At 40.6% G+C, this 27,730-nt stretch overlaps 1 protein-coding gene and 1 long non-coding RNA gene across 2 annotated transcripts in view; one reads left to right on the forward strand and one right to left on the reverse strand.

Moving 5' to 3' along the window:
- Positions 1-27,730, reverse strand: part of MAP1B (microtubule associated protein 1B) — a 108,186-nt gene that overhangs the window by 19,924 nt on the left and 60,532 nt on the right. The window contains exons 3-4 of the mRNA XM_039543857.1: positions 11,760-11,842; positions 6,100-6,240 (exon numbers count right to left, since the gene is read on the reverse strand). Coding sequence (XP_039399791.1) covers positions 6,100-6,240; positions 11,760-11,842 — 224 coding nt within the window. The remainder of the gene's footprint in view (positions 1-6,099; positions 6,241-11,759; positions 11,843-27,730) is intronic.
- LOC120407786 lies at positions 6,112-14,479 on the forward strand. The gene is made up of 4 exons (XR_005600252.1): positions 6,112-6,245; positions 8,938-9,161; positions 9,250-10,176; positions 13,067-14,479. It is a non-coding gene; the product is annotated as an uncharacterized LOC120407786 (long non-coding RNA).

A 27,730-nucleotide genomic window follows, 5' to 3' on the forward strand; every position in this document is an offset into this window, starting at 1 on the left:
TTCCACTTTTCAGTTTGCTCTCTGAGTTCAGAAATCAGCACAGCTATGAAATGGCTCCAAACTGAATGAGTCCTGGGGACTGGCATGCAAATAAACACACCAGGGCCAAATTCCACCCTTGGATACACATGAAAACTCCCAAGGCTGTCTATGGTAGTTGCATATGTGCATCCAAAGACAGAATCTGGCATCAAATGTTTCCCTTGGCTTCCAAAAGTCAAAGACAGAAAGCTTATATCTTGAAAGTGGATAACAGTTTTCCCAGACTAGGTTCTGATAGTGACTAATAATTTATTAAAAGACACCACAAGATATTCTGTTTGTGAGCCAAAACAAATTGTGGCTAGAAAGGCCAGCTAAATGGTGCTGTGGTGATGCTGCAAGTCTCTCCTTTGCTGCCATTGGGGGGCCTGTTGGGAGAACAGCAATAAAATGTTACTGCACCCATTACTGTCTCTGTAACCAGAAGAGAAGGGGGATTCAGGAGTTCTGTATCCCCCTTCTCAACTTTGTACTTTCTGCATTGGCAGTTCATTAAATTCTGCCCACTAGGATCAATGAGTTACATGAACCTGACTGAATTACAGTTGCCCCCTATCATCAAGAGTGGTTTTTACATAGACAGTGGGGCCTCCAGATTTAAATCCCAGTCATAGGGTAATCCCCACTGCATACATAGTTTCTATTTGTTTTATTGTAAATAAAGTATATGCAGGAGACTTCAACTCGCTCAAGATATTACAAAACTGTTCAAGCATCTTTTTTTAATAATTCAGTCAAATAACTGAATATGGAGACAAAATGTCAATGTAATTTGTGAGAGAGACATGGTGGGTGAGATAATGTCTTTTATTGGACCAGTTTATGTTGGTAGAAGAGACAAGCTCTCGATTTCCAGAGAGCTCTTTTCTTCTTTGTTGAGCTCGAAAGCTCATCTCTTCCACCAACATAAGTTGGTCCAATAAAAGATATTACCTCACCCACCTTGTCTCTCGCATATCCTGGGACCAACATGGCTATAACAACACTGCAAATGTAACTGAAGCATATTCACCATCTTGCAAAGTATTACAAAATACTTTGCAGGGATAGTCAATTGTAATTTACATGTAAAAGAGACTTTTATAAAGATTTAGACTAGACTAGAGCTGAATAAACTGAAAATTTTGGACCATAAACTGGATTACCAAGAGGAATGGAGAGTACTATAATAATTAATGTTGTGTGTCTAGGAGACGTTTCATTTCAGTGAAACTCTGAAGATTTGTATCTTGCTCTACCATTTTTGTTGGTATGAATTTATTTTCAGAATTTACTGAAAGTAAAATTCAGACACAGAATGAGATGGTGGATGTTATCCATACAAAAATAATCTACCCAATGTGTATGGGTAACTAATAAAAGCAAAAAAGGAATAAAATCTCAGAACAGCTGTTTTACGTTCCCATGTCATCCTTACTAAGTATATAAAGCAACTTATATAAGAGTATAAATAAATCTTATCCAAACATCAGACATAGCTTTGTTTGGAAGAGAGCAAAGACAGGACAACAAGGGGAGGGAGGAAAGAGTAAGAGGAGGAAAATGGGAGAGCCATATTAATGGCAATCACAGAGAGGCTGGAAGGGGAAGAGTGGAGAGAGAGGAGGCAAGGACAGGCAAACTGCAGCAGTAAAATTAAGCACATCTGAGTGGGATACAGATGGTGCCTAACTCCTTGTGCTGGACCTCTGCTCAGGGGAAAGTTTCAGTCTATAAAACACACATTATTATGGGACGATAAAGTGGCATGAAGTGCTCTTCATTCAGATCAATGAGACAAAGTTTGATGGAGGGATAATGATAATTCAGTGCCTCTGATTTGGGTGCAGATGATGGTTTCCCATGTAGGGACAATTTTCAGGCAAGATCAGAGATTGTATGGGAAGAAGGTGGGTGAGTGGTCACTGAATTAGTGATGTTGATGGTCTGCAGCCTGGAAGGTAATAGTCATTCAAGATTTTGTTTTACATTGATGAGAGGGATAGGTGTGTGATCACATTAAGGCACTGGTAGGACTGATCAGTGGAAAAAGTGGGTGAGCAGCAGTTTTAGACACAAATCCCTTCAGTGTGGAGTAGCAAGTTCAGGAATACACTGAAACTTCTTTGATAGAAGAGCTGATTTTAAGGTTAAATTGGGTACATGAATCTAGGAGACTAGATCTACGTTTGAAATGGTATAATGCAGTGGTCCCCAAACTGTAGGGCATGCCCCCTAGAGGGGTGTGAAGAAACATTTGGGGAGGCACGGCGGTGTTCAGGCCAGCCCCCAGCACTGCTATGTCCCCAGCTCCATTCTGGCCCTGGGCTGTGCTCCAGCCCTGCTCTGGTTGTGACTGTGAGCTATAGCTCTGCTCCCAGCCCCACTCCCAACCTCGCTCCGCCCCCTGCTCCACCCACAGCCCAGCTCTGCCCTTATTCCCTCTCCACCCAGGCCAGCTCCACTTCAAGCCCCAGCTCTTCCCCCATCCCCAGTTCTGCCCCCCACCTCCACATTCAGCCCAAACTCCTCTGCTGGCCAACTGTGAAGTTATGGAGGGGGGCATGGAAGTTTCCATTACTGGTAAGGAGGTGGGGTGCAACAAAAGTTTGGGCACCACTGGTATAATGGAACCATCATCTGAAGATCCAATAATATTTTAATATTCTATTGCTCCCAAAGGTTTCTTCTGAAGTTTCTTTTCCTACTCATCAGGGTAAGTTGTTTCAAAGAAGAAAGTTGGCCAGAGAGAACTTCTTGCCAGAGGATGTTGTGAAGTCCAAGACTATAACAGGATTCAAAAATGAACTAGATAAATTCATGGAGGATAGGTCCATCAATGGCTATTAGCCAGGATGGGCAGGAATGGTGTCCCTAGCCTCTGTTTGCCAGAAGCTGGGAATGGGCAACAGGGGATGGATCATTTGATGATTACCTGTTCTGTTCATTCCCTCTGGGGCACCTGGAACTGACCACTGTCAGAAGACAGGATACTGGGCTAGATGGATCTTTGGTCTGACCAAGTTTGGCTGTCTTATGTTCTTAAGATCAGCCCATGATGAGTCAACAGCAGGGTTCCTTTTGAGAGGGACAGGTGAGTTTGAAAAGAAAGTAGTTTGGGTATAAAAGAAGGGCAAAGTTTGACCCTCCTTACTTGACAGCTCTAGTGGATTGTACCAGTAAGTGCTTTACATATTAGGAATCCATCTGACCATGTCTCTCAAATGGTAGGCTACACAGTAAAACAGAAGATCAGGTAGACCTAGTCTGTCATTTTACCAAGACCTTTTTAACTATCTCGTGGGAAACTCTTGAGTTCTTTTAGCCACATTAAATAAATTGTGAAAAAATTAGGCTGAGAACTTAAAAAGAAACATGTGTATGGTGTATAGAGTCTGGAGACTCTATTCCTTTCAGAATTTCAGCTTTTCTAATGAAGAGCATAGGCAGTTTCTCCCACTTTTTAATTTCATTGGTATGTTTTCAGCAATCTCCTCTCAGTTACACTAATGCATACCTGTGACGTTGCACTTTATATGATTTTATAAAAATATGTTAATGTAACTGGAATATGCTTCATGCAAAAGGTGTCTTGTAAGGTATCATTACAAAGCTTATAATCTACTGAGTGCAATTATTCTATTTGTATAAATGTATCACTCTTGTATCTGAAACTATAAATATGAAATATAACTTTGAGGGCCTATTGTAATTATGCAAAGTGTAGGCCAATAATGGTGGCTTGGAATCTTGATGACTCCCATTAACAAGGACAATTGACTGCAGATGGCTCTGTTTTATCTCTAAGTTTTTCTGTATAAGTGTGTGCTGGCAAGTGGGTAATGAAGTCTGAGGGCTTGGCTACACTTACAAATTTGCAGCGCTGCAGCAGGGTGTGAAAACACACCCTCTGCAGCGCTGCAAATTGCGGCGCTACAAAGCGCCAGTGTAGTCAAAGCCCCAGCGCTGGGAGCCGCGCTCCCAGCGCTGTCCGTTATTCCCCACAGGGAAGTGGAGTACGGACAGCGCTGGGAGAGTTTTCTCCCAGTGCTGGCACTTTGACTACACTTAGCGCTTCAAAGCGCTGCCGCGGCAGCGCTTTGAAATGCAAGTGTAGCCAAAGCCTTACAGTGACATGTGATCGTGTCACCTGAACTGGAATCCATCTTTAACTTGGTGCTTTTCCATTAAGGGGGAGACCCAGAAGGACAAAGGATTTCTGCCATATGCAAAAGATATATAAGTGGGTGGAACAGAGGAAAGTGGAGAGCCATCATGAGAAATCCCCTAGCTACCACCTGAGCTGGAACAAGGGCTGTACCAGGGAAAGGACTGTGCCCAGACTAGAAAGGCGTCCAGTCTGTGAAAGAAACTTATTGAAACATCTCTTAGGGTAAGATTTTATCTGTACTCAATTGTATTACTGTATTAGGCTTAGATTTGCATGTTTTATTTTATTTCACTTGGTAATTCACTTCGTTCTGTCTGTTACTACTTGGAAACACAAATTCTACTTTCTGTATTTAATAAAATCACTTTTTACTTATTAATTAACTCAGAGTATGTATTAATACCGGGGGGAGGGCAAACAGCTGTGCATATTAGTGTTATAGAGGGCAAACAATTTATGAGTTTACCCTGGATAAGCTTTATACAGGGTAAAAAGAATTTATTTGGGGTTTAGACCCCACTGGGAGTTGGGCATCTGAGTGTTAAAGATAAGAACATTTCTGTTAGCTGCTTTCAGTCAAACCTACAGCAATTAGGGGACATGATTCAGACCTGGTCTGGGTTTGCAGCGGGCTAGCAAGTCTGGCTCAAACCAGGCAGGGCACTGAAGTCCTAAGCTGACAGGGCAGGAAAGCGGGGCGAAGTAGTCCTGGCACATCAGTTGGCAGCTCCCAAGGGGGTTTCTGTGATTTAACCCATCACAATACCTATGAACTTCAGTGGAGTTGCACTGGTGCCCATGAAAGCAGAATTTGGCCCACAGTCTCTGTCAAGAGATGTTGGACCAAATTCTGTTCACAACTACTCTCATGCAACCCCACTCTCTCTCAGAAGATGTTGCAAAGGTGTAACTTCCTTTTATCTTTTTAGATCCAAGGTGACAGTTGATACCAAGGAAAGATATGTTTTTTAAAACACTGTCTGTTCACGCAGCGATAGATTTGTTAAAATGCATCAGTGTGATTGCTCAGAGGGAGAGTGAATCAGATACATGGGGCAGCCAATGTAAAATGATTTCAAATTGTGAAGAGCTGCTGTTAGGACACTGGAATTGGATGTCTACAGTGATCTGGTAAGGGAGAAGTTGAAAATCATGTGTCAGGCATTGCCTGTGGAAAGATCTGGATTTCTAAATTGTATTAAGCAACAGATTTCCCCACCTGAAAGGAATGACTTATTTACTAACTACTCCATTCCCCTTCCCACAGTTTGGTTTTCTACAGTAAGAGTAGGATTTGGCCCTAATTTTGTATGCATTTTTAAAATCCCATTGTTTTATTAATCAGACAGGGACACAGTACACTGTGGTTTATATCTTGTCACACACTTGTACATGATGCTAATTTTTAGATGTTCCATTGGTTTGAACCCTGTCCTTCCCTATACAGCAAAAATAAAGAGATACGTGTTGAACATATCAGTTAAGACACACAGCAATCTGTAGGATTATTTAATGTTATCTACAAGGTAGTTGCTATCAGGCAAGAACTGATATAAACAAAGTGTCAAACTTAATTGTAAAAGTAAAAGCCTTGTAAAAGTATACTGAATAAATAAGCGTTACATTTTAGACATGGGAATTTTACCTTCCATTTGTAAAAGGCTTCCTGGTTTTTTTATTTCATAAAGTTATTGCAATTTGCCAAATTAAAATTTAATTTTGTTGTTACATGAAAACTAAAGTAATGAATTAGACATTTTAAAGAAAATTGTGTACAGAGGGCCAAAGGACACCAACACTGAGGCATCAATGCTAGTTTCAAGTATATCAAGGTGGCCATCTTCAATGCATCTAAAAATACTTCATCATACTAAAACATTATAAAAGATTTTTTGTTAAGGACAAACCTCTTGGTCAGTGAAGATCTCAATGAACTTTTGGAACGAGAAAGATCCTGATTGGAGGATGAGCTCTCCTGTGTTTTCAAAGCACTGGCCAGTTAGTACAAGAAGCTTGTGTCTTGCAGCATCTGTGATCATTAAGCGCACCTAAGGTAAAGAACAAAAGCACAAAAATTAAATGCAGCTACCACATTTCCAACCTTCCTCTTCGGTCCAAACCCTGCTTTGCCTAACTTCAAACCCACCCACCCATTACTGGGTTTCTACTCTGACATTCCACTCCATATGTTTTATGGAAATATGTGTATAAGTGTGAATATGTAACTGGAATATGCTTTATGCAAAAGGTCTCTTGTAAGGTATCATAACAAAGGTTATAAACCACTGAATATATTTCTCCTATTTGTATCCATGTATCATTCTTGTATCTGAAGCTAGGAATATGAAGCATAACTCTGAGGTCTTATTGTAATTATGCAAAGTGTGGGCCATTAATGGTGGTTTAGAATCTTGATGGCTCCCATTGGCTAGGACAATTGGTTGTAAATGGTTTATTTACCTGCAAACCTTCCTGTTTACAGAGGGGCCAACCCAGGGAGACTAGGGGTCTTACAGTGACATGTGACATATGATACTGGAATCCATCTTAATCCTTGTACTTTTCCATGGATTGAGGGGGGGCAGGGAAGAAACAAGCACAGACAAAAGATTCCTGCCTTGTACCAAAACTATAAAAGGGGGTGGAGCAGGACAAACAGGGCTGACAGTCATGAGAGAACCCCTGCTTACCACCTGAGATGTCTGCTGGAACTAACAAGGACTGTGCCAGGGAAAGGATTGGGCCCAGACTAAGAAGGAATCTAGTCTGTGAAATAAGCTTATTGGAACATCTGAGGGTGAGATTACCTGTAATCAGTTTCTTAATGTATTAGGCTTAGACGTGTGTGTTTTTGCTTTATTTTGCTTGGTGACTTACTTTGTTCTGTCGGTTATTACTTGAAACCACTTACATCCTACTTTTTATACTTAATAAAATCACCTTTGTTTATTAATAAACCCAGAGTAAGTGATTAATAGCAAGGGGAGCAAACAACTGTGCATGTCTTTCTATCAAATTATTCACCCTCTATAATGCTATGAATTTATTCGGTATAAGCTTTATATAGAGTAAAACAGATTTACTTGGGGTTTGGATCCCATTGGGGTCTTGGTGCTGGAGACAGGTAACCTGCTGAGCTGTGTTCAGTTAAGATGTAGCTTTGGGGGGTGTGGACCAGACCCTGGGTCTGTGTTGCAGCAGGCTAGCGTGTCTGGCTCAACAAGACAGGGTTCTGGAAGTCCCGAGCTGGCTTGGAAAAATGGGCTCAGAAGTAATTCCAGCACATCAGGTGACAGTCCCAAGGGGATCTCTGTGACCGAACCCATCATACTCTATTTATAAAGGACTCTTAAAGATGTTGTTGTACCTGTGTTGGTACCAGAATATTAGAGAGAAGGTAGGTGAGGTAATATCTTTTATTGGAGCAACTTCTGTTGGTGAGAGACACAAGCTTTTACACTTACACAAAGCTCTTCAGATCTGGGAAAGCTTGAAGGCTTGTCTCTTCCACTAACAGAAGATGGTCCAATGAAATATTCCTCCCAAAAAAGGTAGGCAAACAAATGGTTGACCTGTTATAGTGTACAGAACATGTTGTGCTAAAGTCATCCCTAATGTAATTCCATTGACACTCAGGGAGAGTTACACAGAATACCTAACTTATCTCACTTAAAAAAGAAGCAGAAAGAAAAAACAGTAAAGGAAAAATTAAAGGGAAGGGGATAAAAATGAGTGGAGAACAGGTACAGTGAAAAAATAACTGAAGAGAATGTGAAAAAGGAGCAAAGGAGAGTGAAAAATTAAAATAAAAAAAGTTACAATGGACCAAATGTATTCCTGGTGTACTGCTTCTGGATGTCCATGGAGTTACATCAGGGACAATATTGGCCCAACATGACCTCTGCACTGTAACAGGTCAAACATTTATATCTGCCTACCATTTTTTTGGGAGGAATGTTCTTCTTTCCCCAATGCATAGCACTACCTGCTCTTTAGCTAGAAAAACTTTACTAACAACTAAATTTATCATGAAGAGGAAAAAAACAGGTAAATTAAATGAAAAACTGTATAAACTTGGACTAGTTTTGTGAACTAAAAATCCGCAAAGTTCATGAACCCTTATGCGCCCCAATATTCACCCATTCCTAACTTTAACCAATAGGAAATAGTCAGGTACACAATCTATGTGATGCTCAGTCAGAAAAAAATGGACACGAACTTGTACTGTGCTGGCACAGCATATTATTCTGAATATACATTGGCAAATTATATGGATGCCTGTTGGTTCAAAGAGATTACTACTGGTAGAACAACGTTTTGAAGTTTTACAGTAGATACTGAATATTAAAACTCTGTGTGTGTGTATATGTTTTCTCTTTACCTGTACAGATTATTTTCACTTTCAAAACAGCCTTCACTACAGCTGATAATTCCCAAGTTTTACCACTGCGCCATCACTGCTTGACAGCCTTTTGTCAAAGTAAAGCTTGTAGATCTAGAGGGATGTCTGCTGGCTAAATATGACTGGAATCCAACTGAGTTTTGTGTAAAGAACTGTGTTCTTGAATACATTTTTTGCAAAATATTTCTAAGGCACAAAACAGCATCTCTCAGCACTTCCAGCAAGCTAGTTTTATAACTTTATATATTGATTGTCAAGCGATCAATTGCCCTAAATTATTCTGTCTCATGTCAGGAAGGATGCAGTATTGACCTAAATCTCTGTTCAACAACTCTGTTTTTAGAATGAGTTGAAAGGGGCCACTGAAGAGTATGGATCAGGAAGACCTCCACTTTGATCTTAAATGACCCTGAAGTTTGAACAGCAGAAGGACCCCGTAATTAAAAGCAGGCCTAATACGGGCTTGTCACTAATTGTGCTGGATGATAAAATCCAACAATATCCTTGGTGGGTCAAGGATTTCTGTTTCAGAAGAGAACATTGATAAGTGTTGGCCGGCTGGCAGATGTACGTCGCTCAAGTCTCATCTGTTTTAGTTGTATTAAAATCCATTAAAGAACTGGCTTCCCTCTTTAATTTTTTTTTCTCTTTGCAGGAGCAGTTCTGGGCAGTCAGCCAGCTTATGTATGAAACCACCAGCTTTTTCAGCCACAAAATTACTTCCTGTCTCATGAACCACCCATACATGACTGTCATATAATTCCCCTCAATTTTGTTTATTAACTGATGATTAAAGAGTTTCTACAGAGATAAACTATGACAGGAAAAAAAAATACTTGCAGTTTTAAGAACATAATACATAGCATGTATGGAAAAAATGAAGAGACAAAGATAAAAAGAGTATAATGATGGCCGAATGGGGGACTATCAGAATTCTGTGCATTGATATTAGACCATTACTTTTAAAATAAATTATAATAACGTAGCATAAAATGGATCGAGATATGTTGTGTTCAACCCTAGCCTTGGTTGAAGCCCTATATTGTTCAAAGTAGATGAAAAATATCAGGAAGTTACATGTTGTTGAAAGAAAGCCCAGAATTAAGTTAAATATATGGTGTTTAATGAGTTTGTCTGGCCCAAAGAAATAGCTAATTAGAAGTTTTTTCCAGATGTGGTAAAGTTATAAAATTGTTATAGCAAAAGAGCAGAATCTTCTTAAAATGAGAGAAACTGTCCATATACAGACTATAGGAAATGTATTTTGTTTTGTCAGTTTTGATGGGACAAGAATGTTGCCTGTTTTGGACATGTCTTTCCTAGGGAGTATTTGCAGCTTACTGAACATGTTAGGATTTTTAGGCAGCATCATGCTCAGTGCATAAACCTGCATCATTAATTACCACAAGGCAGGTCCCAAAGATTTACAGTCACACCATGAACCTTCTTCTTTCCCACTCTGACAGATATTCCATCCTGACTAGACAAGGAGATGGAACTAAATGACATCATCTCCTCTCTGGCTGTGTCCTGAGCTACTCCTGCGATATGAACCTAATGTTCCTGATTGCCATATGGTGGGGTGAGATGGCTATTTCTACTCCCATTTTTTTTCCTTCTTCTGCTTTCTTAATTCCCATTTTGACTTTTGCCCAATGAGAGTCTCGCTTAGTTAGCCAAGAAAAAATTAACCTTGTAACTTTTGGCTGTTACCAGTTTGGCAGAATGAAAGCATTGAAGAACAGCCAAATCTCAGGAAAAAACAAACAACAAAAAAACCCCTTTACCTCCCATAGACTGGTTAGAGGAAATTAAGAGTAGCCTACCCAAACATTTTCCAGAGCCAAGGCAGTAAAGCCAGGGTGCAGGAGTTACTAACTGACCTGCATGCCAACTGCTTTTCCTATGGTCTTCCATCAATTGAACTGCAAGCCTCAGAGACAGAAGCTGCATTTTCCTACCTCTTGCCATTCTTTCTTCTCCCCTGCCCCCATTTTTTGATGTTTTTCTTCCTTTATAAGAAGAAAGGGGATCAGACTTTAACAGCAGAACCTAAGAGCTGCCACCTGAACTGACTATCTTTTCTCACTAAATAAATTTACTGCAATTTAAGAGATTCTATAACAGCAGAGAGGAAATAAGAGAAATTGTAATAAAGATGTCAAGTATCAGAGGGGTAGCCGTGTTAGTCTGGTTCTTAGAGAGACAAGAGAATGAATCCTGTCTAGAGTTTTAGACAGAGTTTTTTTTGCAGCATGAGCTTTTTGTGGTGCCACCGCTTTTATGAAATGCACAGTGTATTCACCTCGGTGCAGAGCATCATCAAACAAACTGATGTTTAGAAGGAGATGACTTACTTGATGTTTAAAGGTTTAAACATTTTGATTAGTATATCCTCCTTTTGGTTATGTGTGTTTAATGTTACACAATGTTAGTAAGAATCTCTTCTTTGGTAGTTTACAGCAATTAAAACTATATCCCTGGCAACAAAATACCCATTTGAAGGTTTTATACTTCTAATATGTTCAGAAGGGATCATCCATATGCACACTGAAAATTATTTGTTAACTGTATAAGTATCCCTATTTTTATCTGCCACACCTTCCTGGATGGAATGCTGCTTTGCCTCTCTCTCTTAAGAGGGGTCTTGAGATACATGGCTGGTGCTTTGACCCTCTTCTAAAGAGTATGCAGGACTTGGAGATCTCTTGTTCCGTGATAGCCTCCAACTCTGTTGATCATGACATATGACTTCTTGGAGGAAAGATGTTATATACATGATAATCCTTCTCAAACATCTAAAACTGTCTCAGATGACCTGGTTTATATGAAGTTTAAAATAGACATACAGAACCAAGCCAGGGAGGGCTGCGGGAGCAGCAGCACAAGAGCTCTCATCGCAGTTGCCTCCACTTAATCAAAAACAGATTTTAGTGGGTTATTGGAAATGTAACCCTGAGAAAGGAGATATGAGTATTCCTGTTGTATGTCCTTTAAAATCCTATTATGGGAAAAGGAAACAAGAGGAAGAGATAAGAGAAGGCTGACACTTTTACTGACATTCACTCCCACATGTTCATTTATCTACAGTCAAAATACCCTTTCCTCTTATTCACTTATGGTGCTTTTATGACACATCCAATAAGACATTTCCAGCTGACTTACCTCAGTACTAACTGCTTCATCTGAAGGGTTAATCAGGACTACTGTTTCTAAGACATCACTTCTGTGGTGAAGGATTTTCTGACCTGTAAGCACAGGAGAGGAAAAAAGAACCATAAGGCTTCATAAGTTAAAACCAACACTTCTTTCACCTAAGCACATGTCCTCCAGTGGGCCAGCTCTCATGGCACTCAGAGCAAGGGCACTGGCAGTGTCACCTACATGCATCCAGAGATGCCACCAATGTTCCCCTGGATGGGCCAGATCCACTGCTGAAGGTCTTCACCAACTGGCAGTAGCACCTACCCCTGTCTCTTCCAACTTCCCTTTGTGATTGAATTGTTCCTAGGTGTACCTGTTGGTCTGTCTGAATTAAATTATAAGGTCTTCTGAGTGGGGATCATGGGCCAGATTATGGGCCATCTGAGAACCTGTCCCCATGTCTTTAATGTGTTTTTTAAGCTACTTCACCTATATACTCTATGAATAAGAACACTATGAATAATTTTCTGGGAGAAATTATTTATCAAACATGCAGAATCCTTGCAATGTTCCTGTCCCATATTCCTTGATCTTTCAGTTGTACACAGAATTTCTAACGGTCAATGTTATTAAATAAGAGTGAACAGACATTCAATATGCAGGTTCCTAAATGAATAAAATCTGTGTGGTTTTGGTGCTGTGTCATGGCACATTGGCTTTCATACTTAGTAGTTAGTCTGTCTCCGTATTTAATAGTGATATTCATCTCACTGGGAGTGCGTTCCCTAAAACACAACAGGGCTCTTGACATTTTTTTTCTTATGTTAATTGGTGATATGCTTATTAGCATTTTTTCTATGAGAATTGCAGCAAGATTAATTAGCAGCCTTATTGTGAAAGGAATGCCATCCAGAAACCCTGACTGGCAATTAGTCCAACAACCAGAATAACTGTCTCTTGTAAGCAGCATCTTGGTGTCAATTTAATTAATTAATTATGGCTTAAAGGAATATGCGAGAAGCCCAGAGTAAACTGCCCATTGGCTAAGTTGGAAAATTCCTCTTAAAAAACCTTAATAAATAAATCAGAAGCAAGCAGCATGTCGGGAAACACTTCCTAAGAGGGTGGTGTTGATTCAGCCTGGGTTGCAGGCATCTGTAGCTTCCCATGTAACCTCACCATCCCATTTTAAATATTCCTCTGCAAGAGAATCCAGCATGGGAGTTCCACTGATATATTGGTGCTGCACATAGCACTTCCCCAGCATAAGCTCCTCTTTCTGCAGTACCAGGGGATCATTTTGCTGTTTCTCTTGTGGGCCCCTCTAGGGAAAGAACAGCAATCCTGAGGGACCACACAAGAGACAAAGAAGGAGAGGAAGGACATGGAAATGAGGATGAGACAGGCACAAACAGGAATGAGAGAAAGGGGAACAGAAATATACAACCGGCTGATGGAAGAGGGATGAAGCATACAAATGGAGAAGGACAGACACTTGAGCATCAGGCTAGTGGCAGACCAGGAGAATTAAAAGCCGAGCTTGATCTTCCATTCTCTGTGCCAGCAGGTGAGGAGCGTTGCAGGGGCAGTGCATTGAGCCCCTGAGAGAATAAGTATGTGCCTGTGTTGCTTTCTGGTAGCCCTTTTAGTTTGACTCATGGAGTAGTATCAACAGTCTCTGGAGGAAGCTCTGCCAGAGGGAGGCAGATTGTGAAATATCGTTTTTAGAACAAGAATAATAAAAGGAAAAATCCGTCAGACAACTAAAATGGAAGACTGAAGCAAAGAGGAGGAGAGAGAAAACCAAAAACAAAGAGAAGAAAAAAGAAAGCCTCTGTGTGTCAGAAATAAAAGGAGTGGAGGGAAAAAATAAACATACAAAATCATGGGGAGGTGAAGACATGCAAAGAAAAGAGGACAGAGCTAAGAAAAAAGGAAAGAAATACAAAATGGGTAGTATAATTTAAGAGGAGAGATTGTATTTAAAGATTTTTGGCTAATAACACTATGGGGAAGTACCTCAAAGCAGCATCCTGGAAACTCCATATTCACCCGTGTCATATAGTTATGATGTATTTCATACAAAGCATGCCATGTAAGATACCACGTGAAAGATCCTGATCTGCTGAAACCCACTGTTCTGTCCAAATATATATATTGTTAGTGTGTATGACATGAGATTTTGCTGTATGGTTGTTAGTGAAGTATGTTGTGAGTTTGGAAGTCGCTCAATGCTAGTTCTCCAGTGACAACAACAAAGGAGGTGCACAACACCCTGGTGGGCGTAGAACGAGCATCACCAGCCATTGACCAGCGGGAGAATAGTAAACAAAGGATTTACAATTCAATGACAGTTGCGTAAGCACCACACAACGGGGACTGCTCAACTTTATGACTCAGTTGCACAAGATCACACCAGGGGGATTGCTCAATTCTGTGACTCAGCAAAGCCCACCAGGTTAGTGTCTTCCATGCACATGGAATGAAGATATAAAATAGGGGACAGTGGCATCATGCTTTGGCCGCTCTCTTCTCCTACCTACGCTAACGCTGAGAAGACAAAGACTTGAACTGAGGAAACTGGTCCCAGCTTAAAGGGGAAGCCTGTGTGTTAAGAACTGTAACATCTGGTGGGGTGAGAAAACTGCTTGATCCAAATACCTCGTCTAATAAGATTTAAGATTTAGACTGGTGCTTACATTTTATTTTCTTTGACCTTTTGTGCCTAGAACTTATAATCACTTACAATCTATCTTTCGGTAGTTAATAAATCTGTTTCAGATTTTACCTAAAACAGTGTGTTTTACTTGAAGTGCTTGGGAAATCTCAGCTGAGTTTACAAAGGTTTGTGAGTCTCCTTTCCACATCGAGGGATGGACTGGGCAATGAACTGAAGATGGCTCAGTTCTTGGATGCAAGGCAAGGGGCTTGGGAAATTTGCTGGTGCCCTTCTGTGTGTGATTTCTGAGTGGCTCAGCGAGCATTCTTGCAACTAGCTGGATGTGTGGCTCCACATGCTGTTGTGCTGAGTGAGAGCAGCGCCTGGAGGGGTTTGCTGCCTGCCCCTTTGGCTTCAATGGGATTCAGTGCAAGTGCATGGGTTCACCTCCATGGATCAATTTGCATATTCAGAGCCTAAATGTGTGCTTATTATGCAATTATTGACATAATAGATACAAATAAAAACATATCTGGGGTTTTCCACATCACTAGCAAAGCACCGTGAGAGACAGCCCAGGCTGGAAAGTTAAGGAGGCACAACAGTATCCCAGTTCCAGGGTGTATCCGGGGATCCCGTCACAAATACAGATAGCTTAAAAAAAAACTCAGTAATTGCGCCAGCTATTTTTTTCTATTTATGTTACTTGAAAGAGAGTATGAATGTATGTACTGGTGAGTGGGGGAGGGGCAGGCATCACTCCTTGACAGCAAGTTTTAGGGTTAGCATTCCAATCTGTAACTTGATTTTCATGCATTCACCTGCTTCTCCCCAACCGAAACACATATTTAGGCCTAACTTCAATAAAACCTCCATCTAATTCCTTCACCACAGAAGCTTTAGACTCTGAAGTTTAGAGGGCCCTCTAAAATTTGATATGTCAAGGATTCTGCTGGCTTCCTCAGTGAAGAGATTGGGCAGTCTATAGAATATGGCCTTTAGTGTTGGGAGAAGAACAGAAAACCGGTCCTCCTTCACTTACTGCAAATATTTTTTATATGATAATTTGGTGGCAATGAAAATTCTTTTCCATGTCAAAGTATATGTAAGGATGCACAACTCCAGCTTAATACAAAGAATCAAATTCTGACTTCAGTGAAGCTTCCCCAGTTTACACTTCTGTAACTGCAATCTGGATTTGTACCAAAGTAAATTAAAAGAATGCTGACCAACACTGATGACTGTCAGAACACTACAAATGTTTAATCACTATGCTATATAAACAACAACAACACCGGTACATACATACTGAGAGCTACATGGGGCAGTAACTCATCTCCTATTGGTTAAATTTGATACAACTGTACATTTAGGGACCGAGGTGTGGGTACACCTAAAATATGTCTGATTTGGATATGGTGTGAGGTACATGAGGTTGAGGGCCAAGTGTCTATATGCCTTCAGCCCCACAAGATTTTAAAACATTTAAAAAAATTATCTCAACTAGATTTTTAGAGTAAATAGCCACTAATTTTATAAAACACTGCAGCTGTTCCTCTTTAAATGCTATTACTAGCTTTGGAAAATGCTTTCAGTGATGTTTTTGTAACAGCTCAGGCCAAGTCCCAACCTTCATCATTATACTAGATGTACCTGTGCAAACAAAACCATCTGCTTTTTCTTTTCATAATGCCCTCAAACTGAAAAAAAAACCTGCATATAAGAATGAAACAGTTTTTTGCAGTCATGGGATTATCCTTGACAAGGTTTTCACAACTTTCAGTTCATGTAAAACTCAAAAAATCTTTCTCCCTATCATAACTGCTCTTACAGCTGCTACTATGCTTCTGTGTAAACTTTCAAAGAGCAGTGCAGACTTAAAGAGGGCTGCTGCTGGTTTGCCAAGAATTTTCATAATGTTTGTTTAGATGGAAGGAAGAAAAGCTATTAAAATCTTGCAGGAGCTTCTCTATTGACATCATTGACAGCAGAGGAGCAGAAGTAGTATGGGCATTTGTCAAGCTGCAAAACCGACTTAATAGTACAGATCCCAGGCCACCAAGTGAACAACAATATATGTAAGAGAATGTGGCTCACTCTGAAAGTTTAATTTTTAAAAACTAGATTGTTACAACAAATGGCCACTAATTTTATAGAACAGTCACCACTCCTGTTTGTGAAGTGTCAGAAGAGAGGAAGAAAACATCATTTACACCCGCACAGAGTGAGTGCGAGGAAACATTGGCCATTTTACCTACTTCTAGTCACTGGAAACCATGGATGAAGATGGATTCATGTTCTATTTAAAGAAATTAGGAAATTAAGACTGATACTGTTGGAAGAAATATTGTGTGTCTTGGATCATCTTTGAATTTATTAGATAAAAGATCTGGTTAAAATATATATAGATCGTTATATAGAATCTTGCACATATATGGTGCTGGTTTTATTCTGGACCAAGTCAACAGTGATCAGAAGTAATTACCATGTGACAATTGCTCTGTGTATGAATTAGGTTGGTATCAGTCCAGTTCTGGTCATGCAACCACATCATTAAACCCACTGGATCAAATCTTGATCTCAGTTATATTGGTATAACTGAGATCAGGATTTGGTCCACTACAACTACTGCTGCATTGTTAGGTAGTCATGCTTGTTAAAAAACTGACTGAACCACCCTCTCACAGAACTGACCTCTCCAGGTTAGGGTTGACAATGTCAGTTAGGCAGCATGGAAACCCTTTTACTGCTAGCATTCGTATTGTCCCTATTCTATGGATGGCTATATCACAATTAATTTTATAAAATTTGTGTATAAAAATTATAAATGAAAGGCATGTGTAGGTAAGGAGGCACTGCTATGAGCCTAATTATTGCTGTATTTATCATTACCCAGATTTGCTGCATAATACTAAGCCATCAGGAATGCATGCTTGTGCCAACAAGCAAGTCAGCAGAGATGTTACCATCAGCTCTTAACCCCATCAATCATTAATACCAATGCTTGGCTGCACAATGTAAATCAATTCTCTTTCTTACACAAATGAAATTTAAAAAAGCGGCATCTATGGAATTCTCTTGAGAAACAATAGTAATAAAAATCAGCCTGTGATAAATATGGCTAGAGGGGATGAGAGAGAATGCAATCCATTTAGAAACAAGGAGTGTTCAACACATGAGCTAACATTTAATAGTCAGTCTTTGCCTGGCAGTTTTTAACAACTATTTCTCATTCAAAAAATTTTTAAAGTTTCTTTTCTTTTTCAAAGGCATGAATAAAATGTTACCAGTATCGTTACACAACATAGGGTTAACAGATGACAGAGTGAGCAAAGCTCTCTAGTGATTTTTTTCCACACTGCTAGTGAATAGAAAGTAAAAGGTCAGCAGTTAGATTCTCAAAATCCTCTATGTACTTGTAAATTAGCTTTGATACATATAGCTCTCTACATGCCTTTGTCTTGCGGAAACATTCCTGGATTGCTGTAGACACTAAGGAAACAAGTAAAACACAAATCATATTAATTTCAAGGGTCCCACTCCAACCCCCAGAAGAATTTTTTTATGGATAAAAATAATACTTCAGGGAAAAACAATTCACCCCAACAGAATGATGCTATGTTTGAGGAACAGCAATCAGTAAATCCCTTTTCAGTTTCTTTGGATGCAAGCGAAGGAAAAGGCCCTGCATATTTTCAGTGTTACTGTGAACAAACAAAAGCCCTATTTATGGATATTACACATGTATTCACATATTAGGGGCTTGATTCTCTACTGCTTTGCACCATGTATAGTCATTTTCCCCTGCTCAAAGAGTGCATGATGGGTTTAAATGTTATTGAATCAAGATTACACACACACACACAGGTGACAGCATTTCACACACACACACACTTACACACAGGGGCGGCTCTAGCAATTGCGCCGCCCCAAGTACGGCGGCACGCCGCGGGGGGCACTCTGGCGGTCGCCAGTCCCGCGGCTCCGGTGGACCTCCTGCAGACGTGCCTGCGGAGGGTCCGCTGGTCCCGCGGCTCCGGTGGAGCATCTGCCGGCATGCCTGCGGGAGGTCCACCCGAGCCGCGGGACCAGCAGACCCTCCGCAGGCATGCCTGCGGCAGGTCCACCAGAGCCGCCGGACGACCGGACCCTCCGCAGGCACGCCTGCGGGAGGTCCACCGGCGCCGCCTGCTGCCCTCCCGGCGGCATGCTGCCCCAAGCGCGCACTTGGCGCGCTGGGGTCTAGAGCCGGCCCTGCTTACACAGGTGATACATGTAAATAACTACATAAAGAAAGGGGCCAGGCAGTAGACACTCAGACCCTCTTTTATAGCTAAATTCCAGAGGACAAACTACTCCCTTAACAAACATTGAAATAATAAATATTTTGAAGTCTACCCAAAAGATCTCAGCTGTTACAGATGACATCAGCTAGGACATGTGAGCTACAAAGTTGGCAGAAGAGACTATATCAGGGCATGTCAACCATTTCATTAGAAACCAGCTCCTGATGCTCATGAATCCTTGCAGCAAAATTTGCTTTACCCTACCCTTAGGTGAGGAGGACGGATTCCAAAGATCCAAGCAAGAGATCCCTTTGAAATGAATGAGGATTTTGGCCTAAAAACAACAGTGCAACATAACCCCAAGGTTGATGGGTTTTTTTTGTTTTTTTTCCCCAATTTGAATCTTTATTTAGTCATTAAAAAATATCTAAATCTTCAGGGGCCTGGGCCTTGGATAGCTCCAAACTATTGTCCCTAATACAGCAAACAGAAAATAGAACCTTTTTACTCTTCCACCTTCTTTGGATGCTGGGGATATCAAATTGAGACCGTCAAAAGGACATTTAAACCTCAGTGTTAGGTTAACACAGTTGCTCTCCATTATCCACAAGGCAGACAATATGAGTTCTGGAAGGCTCATCTTTCAATAGTGATTTTTTTTAGTGAGTAGTAAAAGAATGCATTTGTTCTGGTGTTTTTAACACAAAAACCAAACACACACCATCAAGTAATGCTAACATTGTGACACAGTCCAAAATCCTCTGCGCCAGCATTCTTGAGGCCTCTGCCACAGCTACAACGCTTCCAGCTGAAGAAGAAAGGATCAAGATCCTCTTTACAGCAGATCCTTAATTAGCTTGAGAAATCATTTGTTAGTGACATGAAACACTCCTTCCCTCTCATCCCCAGGGTCTGAACAGAGTACTTCAGGCCTCTAGTGACCCAAACTGCATCATTACCACCAGGCTGAAGCAATACAGCTCCCTGAGAGCACTTAGAGAGACCATGAGTGAAAAACTGGATTTTGTACACTAATCAGTAACCTCATTAGAATCTGGATGAAAAATGTTTCAGCAAGACTGACAGCAGTGGAGAACCAAATTGCCCGAGTGGAACACATGCTGGTGCATGTAAAGGCTGAGGTTTAAAAAAAATGGTAGAACAACTGAGGAAATAGGTAAGTTTTAAAAAACAACAACAAATACATTGGGTTTTATGTTGAGACCCAAGCAAGAACAGGGTACCTAAGAATTTGGGACAGATCATCTGGCAACGAGAGAAAAAGGATGTGCAGACTTGATGGAAATGTTAGTTTAAAATATTCTAGTGAATGGTGATGATTGTGATGATAACATTACAGGAACTCCTCACTTAAAGTCGTCCCAGTTAACGTTGTTTCCATGTTAAGTTGCTGATCAATAAGGGAACATGCTTGTTTAAAGTTTTGAAATGCTCCCTTCTAACGTCGTTTGGCAGCCGCCTGTTTTGTCCACTGCTTGCAGGAAGAGCAGTCCGTTGCAGCAAGCTGGTGGGGGCTTGGAATCAGGGTGGACCAGCAGCCCCCCAGCAGCTCCCCCAGCAGCTCCCCACTCCCCTAAGTTCCCTGTGCAGCAGCTATCCCTCCCACCACTGCCATGTACCACTGGTACACATTTATTTATTCAACTGCAAGTTATTGTCTATCTAGAATTAAAATATATTCTGCTTTAGAGAGAGTTTAAAAGACAACGTCCCTGCCACCAGGGGCTTGCAATCTCTTTTAAAAAAAAATCAATAATTCTAGTAGAGAATGTTGAAGTGTTGTAAGGAACAATTCAAACGCAAAGCTGTTACTGAGTGGGTTACTGGCTAAGCCTCTGAGCCTTAGTTTCTGGATTTCTAGTGTAAATAGGGATTCAAAATTCAAACTGATTACATGTGCATACCAGGGTAACCAGCTGTCCCTTTTCACTGAGTTTTTCCCAATTATGAGGGACAGTCCCAATGTCCCAGCTGGTTGTAGTGAAACTGGGAAGTGGCCAACCACCTGGCAATCCTGTTTCCCCTCTTTTTAGCTAGCCACTGCTCTCTCCCGGTTGCTGTCACAACTGTCTTTTTGCTGGGTCCTCGTCTTCAGTCAGCTGTTTAGCCTTTATTGATTAGGCCATTTACCATCCATGCCACAGAGCATATGGCATGATCCCAGATGCCCCATATTCCACTGTTAAGTAATGTGGCAAACTGAATGGTGAACTGGCCAGCAAATAAAAAAGAGTCAGCACTAGCAGAGCTAGGCCCACCAGCTGCCAACTGCAAGCAGCAAGTTGCAACAGTGGCAGTGTAATAAGTCAGCGCAGCATTAAGAGCCCACCCCAAAGCAGCAGCAAGATCATGTAAGTAGAGGGATGTGGAGCAGGCAGGGTGTGGTTGGGTAGGGAAGGTGCAAGCTTGCTGGGGAAAGAGAGAGAGAGCAGCATATCTGGGCAGAAAAAAATGGAGGATACATGGCTGTCTGTAGGAGAGGGAGTGTGAGTGCCTGTTGAAGGAATGTGAGAGCATGGACGGGAGAAGGCAAGAAAGCTAGGTGGAGTCTATAAGAAGTGGACACCTAATCCTTAAAAAGCATCTTAACCCTTATTGGCTCTCTATGTGTGCTGCAAGCTCTTTTCTATCAGTTTTCATGGTAACAAATGGCAGGTCGAGGTTCCATATAAATAAGTCTCTTTCTGGATTTTCCTTTAAAACATTCAAAGGTATGTGGTCAATTACTTAAAAAGGAACAAGTTAATTTTGTTTAGGATAGTTCTTACATCTTGTTTCTGTAGACTAGTAGAACTGTATTTTAACAGTACTGTACTTGCCAATATATTATCTGAGCAACTCACATATGTTAAAAGCCACAAGTCAGACCAAAGGTCCATCCAGCCCAGTATCCTGTCTACCAACAGTGACCAATGCCAGGTGTCCCAGAGGGAGTGAACCTAACAGGTAATGATCAAGTGATCTCTCTCCTGCCACTCATCTCCACCTTCTAACAAACAGAGGCTAGGGACACCATTCCTTACCCATCCTGGCTAATAGCCATTAATGGACTTAACCTCCATGAATTTATCTAGTTCTCTTTTAAATTCTGTTATAGTCCTAGCCTTCACTACCTCCTCAGGCAAGGAGTTCCACAGGTTGACTGTGTGCTGTGTGAAGAACTTCCTTTTATTTGTTTTAAACCTGCTGCCCATTCATTTCATTTGGTGGCCCCTAGTTCTTATATTATGGGAACAAGTATAGGTGAGTCGCATCATACGCACATTTAACTTACGCGAATTCAACTAAACGTGCTCGACAAAAAAAAGAAAAACAAGATACCTGTAAATAGTGCGGGTGATTCCACCCATCATTCCACTCAATGAACGTATGCCCCGGAGTGAGCGTGAGATGTGAATCTGCTGTTCCCTCAGTTGGTCTCAGTTCCTGCATGCCTCTCATAGTGTGAGCATCTCACCATGCTGAGTGTGATTCTAGTGTTTAAAGATACGTATTTTTCATACAACATGGCCCCTAAACGCAAGCCAACTACTTCATCTGGTGCTCAACCGAAGAAACAGCGAGCTGTTCCAACGCTGGAGGAAAAACTGGCTGTGTTCGACTTATTGAGAGACAGTATGTCGGTCTCCAATGTGGCGCGTAAATATGGCCGTAACGAATCTAGCATCCATGTCATCAAGAGTTGAGAGAGAGAAATTCGTCAAGCCATGGCATCAAGTGCTCCAATAACTGCTAAGGTGATGAGCCAGGTGCGTGATAAGACTTTAATGCCTTTTCAGTCTTCACTAATCTTATGGCTGGAAAACATGAACCGCAAACATATGCCTATCGATGGCAACACGTTGCAAGAAAAGGTTCTTAGCCTCTACGCACTGTTCAAACCTCCTGCCGAAGAGGGACAGCATTCTGATGAGAAAGAATTCAAAGCCAGCCAAGGTTGGCTTAACAGTTTAGGAACCACTTCAACCTCAAAAACATGCAGACTACTGGTGAAGCTGCATCTGCCAATGAAGAGGCAGCAAAAGCCTACCCCGAATAATTAAAGAAAATCATAGAAGAAAAGGGCTATCTTCCAGAACCAGTTTTTAATGCTGACGAGACTGGGCTCTTCTGGAAAAAAATGCCCAACCGCACTTACATTTCGAAGTCAGAAAGACAAGCCCCTGGCTTCAAAGCAGCTAAAGACCATGTGACTGTGTTGTTTTGTGGCAATGCGGCTGGGCATTTAATAAAGCCGGGCTTGCTCTACAGGGCTGAAAATCTCCATGCCCTAAAAAGGCAAAAAGGCGTGATTCGCTGTATCAAGGCCATGTACACGAGGCTTACGTTCTCACGGATACGTAGCACTATGGATGCTGATCCCAATCTTAATGTGATGGAGTGTTGGAAGTCCTTCAACTTTGCCGATTGCATCACTTATATTAAACCGGCAATGGATGCAATCAAGCCTGAAACAATCAATGCATGTTGACGAAACCTATGGAAAGAATGTATGATGATTTTAAGGGTTTCCCCACCATTGACAAAGAAGTGAAACACATTGTTCAGGTGGCCAGGCAAGTGGGTGGTGATGGCTTCATCGACACTCTTGAGGAAGAAATTGAAGAATTAATTGAGAGCCATAGAGAAACATTGACTAGCGAAGAGTTAGAGGAACTGAGAAAATCATCTACAGAAGACAAAGATGATGACGATGAACTTCCAGGAAGAGCCAGCAAGTTGGAATCTTCATAAATTTGCTGAAGTGTTCCAAGCAGCAAAACACTTGAATGATTTAATTTCTGAATACGATCCCTCTATGGAACAAAGCCTCAAAATCACACGTAGTATTACGGACAATTTGAGACCGTATCAAGAAATGTTTGAGCAGCTCAAGAGACAACAGCGACAGTTGCCGATCACCATGTTTTTTCAAGGAAAAACAACCAGCAGCAGATGATGCTACGCAATCAACTTCTCGAGCTGAACCAGAGCCAACCACTTTGTCTACAACTCACTCTCTGTCACCCAAGCTCTCCATCTCCTCCATCTCCTGGATCAACATCAAGCCCTGACGACCCCCTGTAATTACCCCCGTAATTAAAAATGCAGTAAAATTATATTTTGCATATGTACTCTTTATTATATACTGTACATTACTGCATACATTATACATTTATACATATTACTGTACAGGGTTGTATACACAAAACCATGTACAGTATACTGTACTTTATGGGAGATTTAAGGGATTTTCAAGGGTAATTTTGACTATACGTGATTTTCGCCTTACGCGCTGACTTTAGAAACTAACCCCTGCATAACATGCGACTCCACTGTAAATAACTTTTCCTTATTCACTTTCTTCACACAACTCATGATTTTATATATCCCCCTTTAGTCTCCTCTTTTCTAAGCTGAAAAGTCCTAGCCTCTTTAATCTCTCCTTATATGGGACCCATTCCAACCCCCTAATCATTTTAGTTACCTTTCTCTGAACCTTTTCTAATGTCAGTATATCTTTTTTGAGATTAGGCGACCACATCTGTACACAGTACTCAAGATGTGGGCATACCACGGATTTATATAAGGGCAATAAGATATTCTCAGTCTTATTCTCTATCCCTTGCATCAAAAAATGTTGACTATTTAAAAATCTATTAACAACGAATGACACTTCTTTTTAGATTCACTTACTAAGTCACCTTTTTTGGCTACTGTCCACTGCTCAGTCAGTGGCAAGGTAACTGCAATTCTTTTATTTGATGTATCAGAGTGCCTGACTATACACACATACATCATTTAAAAACATATCCTAACTATTCAGTATATTAAAACTCTAAATAAAATGGCAGCAGAAAACAGAAACCAGGACCCTCACCCTGCTCCCACTAAATTTTTGTCCTATGTATAAATACCAGCTAAATATTTAATATTTTGCATAAACTGCAAGAGCAGGAGCAAATCTAATCCATCTCATCCTCTCTTTATCTTTCATCAACTTCTTATAGACAGAAAGGTATGTGTTTAATTTTAAAATAGTCATCAAGCTTTGTAAACCTCCATTTTATAAGCATCATGCTCATAGGAGGTTTTTGCAGTCAATTCATCATACTGTATGAGCAAACCTTCATTATAAGGATGCAATAATTCTTTCATGTGCTCATAATAATCTTTCCCCAACCCTATCCCCCTAATTTTAAATACCTAGAAAATGGCAAGGGCAGGGAAACTGTATTCAGTATTTCCACCGAATACTACTGCTCTAACATTCTAACACTATGATTTTTCTGCAGAAGTGAATGTGAATTTGGAGTGTTGGTTTTCAGTTACACAGCAGATTGCCCTATTACCCACATAATTGGCAGCTACCATGTGGTGTGATGAAAGACTGCAGGGATGTGGAGCTGACTCATCAATCCTGAAGGTTACTGAAGTCCCAGGCCTGGAACTTTACTGGGAATAATACCAACCAGAGAAAGGAAAGGTAACATGGCAATGTCAAATGTTCTCTTGTCTAGGACAAAAAAGTACATTTCTTCTTTTAGTACCTGAACACATTTATGACCCAGAAATTAAAATAATAATGAGTGTTGCAGTCTAATTCCAAGTGAAACTTCCTCTATAATTGTTCAGATAATCTGATAATTTAATCTCATGTAATTATTCAAGAAATGAAAGGTCTCTTTCACAGCTCAAATTGGTCTAATCACTGAAAAGCTAAACATATTCTGCAAAAATAGGTAACTCTTTGCTCAATATCTCTATGGGCCTCATTTCAGGATCATTACTTACAAATGCAACACTTGAAGCTCCAGTATTTATCAAACAGAATCTGATGTCATAGTCAGCGGGAGTGATTTGTAGCTTAATCATTCTCCTATTATATTAGGCAGCCAATACATGTTCAGTGGTGCAAGGAAACTGTTAGTGGGTTGTATGAAGATGCTCAGCAAATTCAATCTCAGGGGGAAAAAATGCTTGGGGCTTATTTCAAGGGTGGTTTTACATGGAAAAGAAGCATGAGGGCCATTCCTTTATCACAGCATGTGATAGCTGGGATCATAATTAAATAATTCTGAGCCTGATCCAAAGCCCATTGAAGTCAACGGAAGTATTTCCACTGACTTCAGTAGGTTTTAGATCAGGCCCTCTGACTAAAATATCTTAACTGTTGAAATTAAAGCTAAATAGGAAATGCCAGTATTACCTTTCTCCTTAATGGAATTTAATCTACAGTATTGCTCAAGACCCTTAATATACTTGTAAAAGTCTCCGCTAATTTTACATTATCATTTTTCTCTCTTTTTTTAACATTGTTATTGTAACTCTCAGTGATGGTTCACAGCTCAGAATGCAGACATTAGTTCACAGATTCCATTAACTCAGGGCTTAGGGTCTTCTAATGCTAGAGAACTGCCCAGAGTGAGTCAGCTTCAGAGGCTTTGATCTTGTGGGATGCTATACTTTCCAATTTATCTTCTCGTGTTGCTCTCTCCAGCTATGGTGTGGTCTGTCAACGAAATGACATTTCTTAGAGTACTTTCCTCTGCAGCACTGTGTGCCAATGCTTCAGAATGTAGGATTTCACTGAACTTCACTATAACTACCAACACAATACACTGAAAACAGAACACAGCATAGTAACATCAGAAGTAAGCAAGCAACACAAGAATGCCTGGAGTGGGAATAAAACACTGAATTGAAAGGAAGGATGAGAACAACCCTATTGTAAGAGGAAAGGGTAGAAGGAGAGAAGAAACCACACACAATGGAGGAAAAGCAAGCAAGATGATTGAGTAAAAAAATACTGCTGGGCCAAAGGTTGCTCAGTTACACCAAACACAGGAGTAGATCTGGAGTAATTGCACTGATTTCAGTGGAGTTACTCCAGATTTAAACTAATGTAACAGAGAAAAATTTGGCCTAATCATTTTTTAAAATTGAATTTTTGAACCTGTTGTGAAGCAATAAATTCTTCAGGAGAACAATGGAGTTTTGAAAATTTCATCTGAGGGTTGACGGACTCTTCAATTCTCCCAGTCTCTGAGTGATCTCTGTGTTTGCTATCAGTCTGAAAAATATACTACCTCACAGAAATGTTGGGCTGGAAGGGACCTCGGGGTGCTAGAAAAAAGATCAGGTGCACTGAGATATGTGCATATGCCGCTAGACTCAGTGACTGCTTCCTTGCTCATGGTTGTAATGAGACCCAGGCACTTCTGAGAACAGGACCTAGTCCTTGCATCTCAAAAAGGGTCTCTCTGCTTTTGCATCAAGATTTTGTGTCTGGTGAGGAACCAAGGATTTCTGAGGAAGACACGACCAGGCCTCTGGCCTGATAAAGGTCTTGCTTCTCTTGCTTCAGGCTTTGTGTCTGTCTAGAGTTTTCCCTGAGGTCTTTGCTTACAGCATTACTCAGACTGGAGACAGCAGAAAATGATCTAGGAAACCTGTTTGAGATTTCTGTTCTTCACAGACATCTCTGGCTGATTTTAACTTCAGCCTTTTACTTCACTTTCCATCAGGAGAAAGTGTCTAGATTTTGATTATTTCACAAATTCTAGTCTACAGTAACATTTCTAACGAGATGGGCTCTCATCACTATGGCAATTGGAGCCAAACCCAGAGCTACAATTAGAAGACTTTGGAGGCAGTTCCTATTCTGGAATCAATGCTGGAAATGGGAATGTAGTTATATGATCATTGGCCATCTCCATGGAAAGTCTCCAGGGAGTTACATACATATATAGTTTGGTGTAAACAAAAATACACTTTTCCTTTAACCTGCTATTCTTTTATATGGACTCTGGTTTATTCCAATATTAAAGCTCTCCAGTTTATATGGACTGTCTCTCCTTCCTCTCAATTAAATGGAGAAAATCCTCTGACAGCCAATGAATAATGAATGACAGAAGATTTGCTGGCATCTCCTGCAAACTATATTGCAACTGGACTTGGGTTCCAGCTTAGCTGTTATCTTTATAGTATATAAAATAATTTATGGTTGAGTTTTTATTTAGTCTGCCAGTCAACAAATATTCTTC

Source organism: Mauremys reevesii, linkage group 6, assembly GCF_016161935.1.
Source record: "Mauremys reevesii isolate NIE-2019 linkage group 6, ASM1616193v1, whole genome shotgun sequence".
NCBI classification, from domain to species: Eukaryota; Metazoa; Chordata; order Testudines; family Geoemydidae; genus Mauremys; species Mauremys reevesii.